At 43.6% G+C, this 5,631-nt stretch overlaps 1 protein-coding gene across 1 annotated transcript in view; it reads left to right on the top strand.

The window, feature by feature from the left end:
- The first annotated feature begins 3,703 nt into the window (after nucleotides 1–3,703).
- Nucleotides 3,704–5,631, top strand: part of TUBGCP5 (tubulin gamma complex associated protein 5) — a 221,300-nt gene continuing 219,372 nt past the window's right edge. Inside the window, exon 1 of the mRNA XM_007956739.2 lies at nucleotides 3,704–3,843. Within this exon, the coding sequence (XP_007954930.1) occupies nucleotides 3,704–3,843 (140 nt within the window). The remainder of the gene's footprint in view (nucleotides 3,844–5,631) is intronic.

Below are 5,631 nucleotides of genomic sequence, written 5' to 3'. Positions count from 1 at the left end.
GATGATGGGCTCGAGTATAGCAGGGATTGTGGGGCTGGTGCGGGATCGGGCAGTGTTTCGTTCTGCTGTGCATGGGGTCGCTATGAGTCGGAAACGACTTGACGGCACTTAACAACAACAACAACAGGATAAAAGGTGTGACTCAAGGAAGGGTGGTGACTTGAGCAAGGGTGATGACTTTAGTAAAGGTGGTGACTTGACTACATCCCACCCTAATCCTGCATCCTTAACATAACAACCAACCTAACCCTCTTTAACATAACCTAAGTCAAACCCACCAGACACTCCTCGGAAGGAAGATAGGGCAATCTACTTCCATAGTGATACTGCCTTGGAAACCCAAGAAGGGGGCTATACTCGATGGCACATAACAACAACAACAAAGTTTGTCTTACTAACACATAGAAGGAGCTCTGGTAGCATAGTGCCTAAGGCATTTTACTGCTAACTAGAAGGCTGGCAGTTCAAACTCACCAGCCACTCCTCAGAAGGAAGACAGGGCAATGTACTACTTCCATAATGATACCGCATTGGAAACCGAAGGAGGGGTCGTTATGAGTCAAATCCGACTCAATAGCAGTGAGTTTCAACACAAAGAGGTCAGGATTTACAACACACACAATGGAAAATAATTAGATCACAAAACTGAACAATCACCCTGGGAATCATGGCCTAACCAAGTTGACACATAACCCCAACCATTACAGGTTCCATACACCTTATTTGCATGATCCCACCCAATCACTGTGTGGGATTCACAAAGACTATGTCTAGAAGTGCCATATTAAGTAATTTCACTGCACCGCTATGTTTCAGATTCCCTGAGTGGTGCAAATAGTTAATGCACTCAGATGCAAACCGAAAGCTAGGAGGTTCAAGTCTACCCAGAGGCACCTCAGAAGAAAGGCCTAGCAATCTACTTTAAAAAACTATCATTCAAACTGCAATGAAGCACAGCCTTATATGTGAGGTCACCATGAGTCAGAATCAACTCAACAGCAAGTGTTTAGCTACGTTCCAGGCATTATTATAGGTGCTCGAGATGAGCTGTGAGCAATACAATCATGGAGCTTACATTCTAGTGGATAAAGCAGATGATAAACAGATGGATATGTTTATTTAATATACGTATATATTATGTATACACATATAAATGTATGTATACAGTAATTTTTAGAGATGTACAGTCAGCAATTAGATTATGGATTTGGGGTACCAAGAAAAATGTGAGTTGCACAGGCAGATTTGAGAGTTATGAGCATACATATGATAGGTGAAGCTGAAGTAGAAAAGATTGCCTAGGGACAGTATTAATTTTTATGGAATTTATGCAATCTATGTTTTAGCTATGATACACCATATGGAAACCTAGGAGATTCCTAAATAAATAAAGAGGTATATGTAGTAAGTTTTGGGATGGTTCACTATGAGCAAAAGTTCAGGGAAACAATTAGTTAATCTACAATTTTTATTATTACAAATAACAAAGGCAATACACGTTTAGCTAGATTGGGTTTATCAAAGTCCTTCATTGGCCACTCTGCATAAGTTGGTGAGAGCAGGAGATGCATTTCAAAATGAGCTCAGAGCTTCAGCACTCAGCCCGAGTGCCATGGAAACATGCTATATTGTGTATCATGCAGTGTGTCCTGTGTAGAGGGAACTTAAGAGATCATCAGAGTTTATGTCTAGGAGAATTCGAAGCTTGGAGAACGATGCACAACTAAACAGGGTCATGGTACCTGAAAACTAAGGTGCAAATAGATACAATGAACTAGAGAAATGGCTATTTCTCAAAACCATCAAACCATCAACAAAGGTTAGCCAAAAACCATTATTAACCTGATTAATAACAGGTGACTCTTTGAGGAGCTACCATGTGCCAGGCTCTATGTGCTGTACACACATTGACTCTACCAAATAGGTACTGTTTCTATCACCACAAGTTCCTTCTTCCCTCTCTTTTTTTGGGAAGAAATTGAGGCTGAAATAAAAGTAACTTGCCTAAGGCCACATGAGTACTAAGTGAGAAGCCAGGATTGGGACTTTGTTTGCCTGGCTCTCAGGCCTACTCTCTTAACCACTAGTTATTATACATGCCCTCAGTCCTCATGGGAACGAATAAGGAACCCAGTGGGCTGAGATCTGGCAGTGAGCAAAAATGCAGCCTTCACTGGAATGGATGCTGTTACCACCATCAAGAGTTCTCAGGATGCAGCAGGAAGCCCCAGGTCACCCTTGGGGCTGAGAGATAACCCCCACCAACAGCCCAAATCACTGTCCTGTCAGGGCTTTTCTAACTTCACAGAGTTAGAGGCCCTGAGCACCTGTATGGGACAGACAAGAGACCTGGGCCCTGGAAAATTTACAATTAATTGGAGGGGACTTCCTTCCTCCCAGCTTCTGACAGGATCAAAGTGGAGCAAGGCCCTAGGCCACTTTCCTTCAGAGTTGAGATATCACTCCGTCTTGGGCCCTCATATTTTAAAGTAACATTCCAGAAAAAAATACTGAATTCTGTATTACCGATCTCTTTGAGAACACAGCTATATATGGGCCATTTTCCTGGATATCTGGGGATTGCAGAGGGAGTAAACCTCTCCTTCAAAAGCTGTTTCTTCCCTATATAAGCTAAAAACAAAACCAAGCTCACTGACATGGAGTAGTCCCAACTCATAGCGAACCCCTTGGGTTTCCAAGGCAGTATCTCTACAGAAGTAGATTGCCCAGTCTGCCTTCCGAGGAGTAGCTGGTGGGTTTGAACCACCAGCCTTCTGGTTAGCAGTCAAATAATGCCTTAGGCACTATGCCACCAGAGCTCCCTGCCCATATAGATACATTATTTTAAATAACAGAGTTATAAGACTCTTTTTTATTTTAATAAGTACAACAGGAGACACTCCATCACATTATTCCTGACAACGGGGTAATTCTCTCTTGAGAGTTAGAAGCGGTATTGGGCTATTTTGTGAAGCTCAGTGATGGAAGAGACGCTTAACCACTGCAACCAAAAGACCTCTGCCTCAAGTAACACAATCAGTTGCAGTAAAGTTAGCTCCACTTCTTGGCGCCCCCATGTGTATCAGAATAGAACTGGGCTTCACAGGGTTTTCAAAGGCTTATTTTTCTTAAATGGATCGCCAAGCCCTTCTTCTGCAGCACCCCTGGGTGGACTTGACTCTCCAGCCTTTCCTCTGCAGCAAACCACAGTAACTGTTTGAAATACCCAGGGGATCCTTAGCTAAAACAAATACTTAAACGCTTTCAGACTTACCAAAGTGCTTAAACACTTCCAGAATTACCTCTGGTGGGGTAGTGCCTCAGGCATTTGACTGCTAAGCTGAAGGCTGGCGGTTCAAACCCACGAGCCACTCCTCCTAAGGAAGATTGGGCAATCTATTTCCGCAGAGATACCGCCTCAGAAACCCAAAAAGGGGTCCCTAGGAGTCAAATCCCCTCGAGGGCAATGAGTGAGTACCAGAAAAGCCAAACACCGCATACCAACCATCTCACAGCTCAACCCCCTAAATTGCGAACTACTTTTGCACCGCTGCTTGCCAAACGTTGGGAGAGCACTGCTCTCGCGAGAGCTCTAACCTCGCAGACACCCAACGCCGACGCATCACCAAATATCGCGAGAGGCATTGTACTCTCACCAAGACCCAACACTGAGAACTCAGGCCCAGACCGGAGTTAACAGAGGATGGCTGGGATTCGGCTGCAGCGGAGCCGGCTACAACAGGAGCTAGAAGTACGCGAGCTGGTCCGGCATGTGACGGGCCTCCGGGACGAAGCAGACCCAAACTTTCAGCTCGCCCTTCACTTCGCTTGGTCCAACTTAAGGTGTGAGGCACTGAGAGCTGGCCAGACTCGGCCACGATCCTTGCCGCCTAGTGGACAGATCTGGGCCTGACCGGGCACTGTCGGGCTGCGGGATCTTCGGTGGTTGGGGTGGGCGCGGATGGCCTCGAGGAAGTCCTCGCAAGGCTGCTGTTGCTGCTTTCGCACGGTGCCCTAGTGCCCTACCTGTTTTCTCGCGGTGAGACACACGTGCTTTAACAATAAATTGTGAATGGTTGAGTGTAAGCCTCCTTTCTTAGAACGTGCGCTTTCTAGATAGCAGGTCTTTGTTTCCTTTTCTGTTCCTTGCTCTGTCCATTGCACGTCAAAAATCATTTCTTTGGATGGATGGGTAAGTGAGTTTTCAGAGCAAAATTATGATCACACCCTGTGTAGAATTGTAATTGTAGTCTCACTGACACGTTCTTCCTGTCCGGGGTACTCCAAATCTCCTTTACTCTGCGCTCCCCCCCCCCACCCCGCGTGAAATGTATATTGTAGCCCGTCGGATAATTTATCTATTGTTTACTGTTTGTATCCTCTACTTTTGTATGGTGTTACATACCTCAAAATAAGAGATGCTCATCACGGCACCCGCACCCCCATCTGCAGTTGGAATGCAAGTTCCACTACGACAGGGATCTTGTTCATTGCTTTGTCCCAGCGCCTAGAACAGTTATGGCACTAAGTAGTCACCTAATATAACTTCTAATGCAGCTTATTTAATTAACTTTTAATTAATTAAATTAAAGGTTTGTTTATACTTAGTAGTGTGATTGCTGGAGCATGTCTTTCTATTTCTTGCTTTTTAAGGACACGCCATACCATTTTTCACAGTGCACCATTTTACAGTACCATCAGGAGTATATTAGGGTACAAGTGCTTGCCAGTATTTGTCGTTTTCTGTTTTTTTTTTTTTTTTTTTGAACTTTGCTATTAGTGCTGCGATGAGATATCCCATTTTTTTGATTTCATCTTTCTAATGATAGTGAGCATTTGTTCATATATTTGTTAGCTGCCTGAATATCTTCTTTGGTGAAGTGCCAGTTCATGTCCTTTGTTCATTTTTTAATTGAATTATTTGACTTTTTGTTGTTAAGTTATTGAAGGTTTCTATAAATCACAGAAATTCGTTCCTTGTCTGATGTGTCATTGCCAAAAATACTTTCCCAGTCTGTATGTTCTCTTTTTACTCTTCTGGTAAACTCTTTTGATGTGCAGTGTCTGATTTTTAGGAGGGCCAAGTCATCAATTTTGTCTTCTGGTGTTTGTGAGTTTTTAGTTGTATTCGATGGTGCATTTATGTCCTGAATTGGGGGCCTTAGTTTGTCCCTGTTTTTTCTTTGTTGATTATGGTTTTAGATTTTACATTCAGGTCTTTGAGCCAACTTGTTTGTTTTTTTTATACGGTATAAGATGTGGGTCCTATTTCTTTTTTAAAAAAATTCTTTTTGTGTTTGTGTGATTTGGGTGAAAATTTACAGAGCAAATTAACTTTCCATAGAGCAATTCACATACACTATCTCATGACATTGACCACAATTTACCACAATGCAATAGCTCCCCTCCCACTTCCTCCCCATAGTTACCTCTTCCTTGTGTCCATCCTTCCATGCACTCCTGCCCCCCGGAGCTGTCTCCCTGTGCATAAGCAGCCCTTCTTTCTCTCATGATTGTTCTCTCCAAGGAGTGTGTCTACCTCAGGTAAATGTTCAACTCATATGCCTCTCTTTTGTTTGTCTGGAAGCCACAAGTACGTGTTCTATTCCAGACCGGAAGGGGAGCTAGGGG

Source organism: Orycteropus afer, unplaced genomic scaffold, assembly GCF_000298275.1.
Source record: "Orycteropus afer afer isolate SDZICR_OR568_19922 unplaced genomic scaffold, OryAfe1.0 scaffold00656, whole genome shotgun sequence".
In the NCBI taxonomy this organism is placed as follows: domain Eukaryota; kingdom Metazoa; phylum Chordata; class Mammalia; order Tubulidentata; family Orycteropodidae; genus Orycteropus; species Orycteropus afer.
This window is presented reverse-complemented; position numbering and strand designations above follow the sequence as displayed.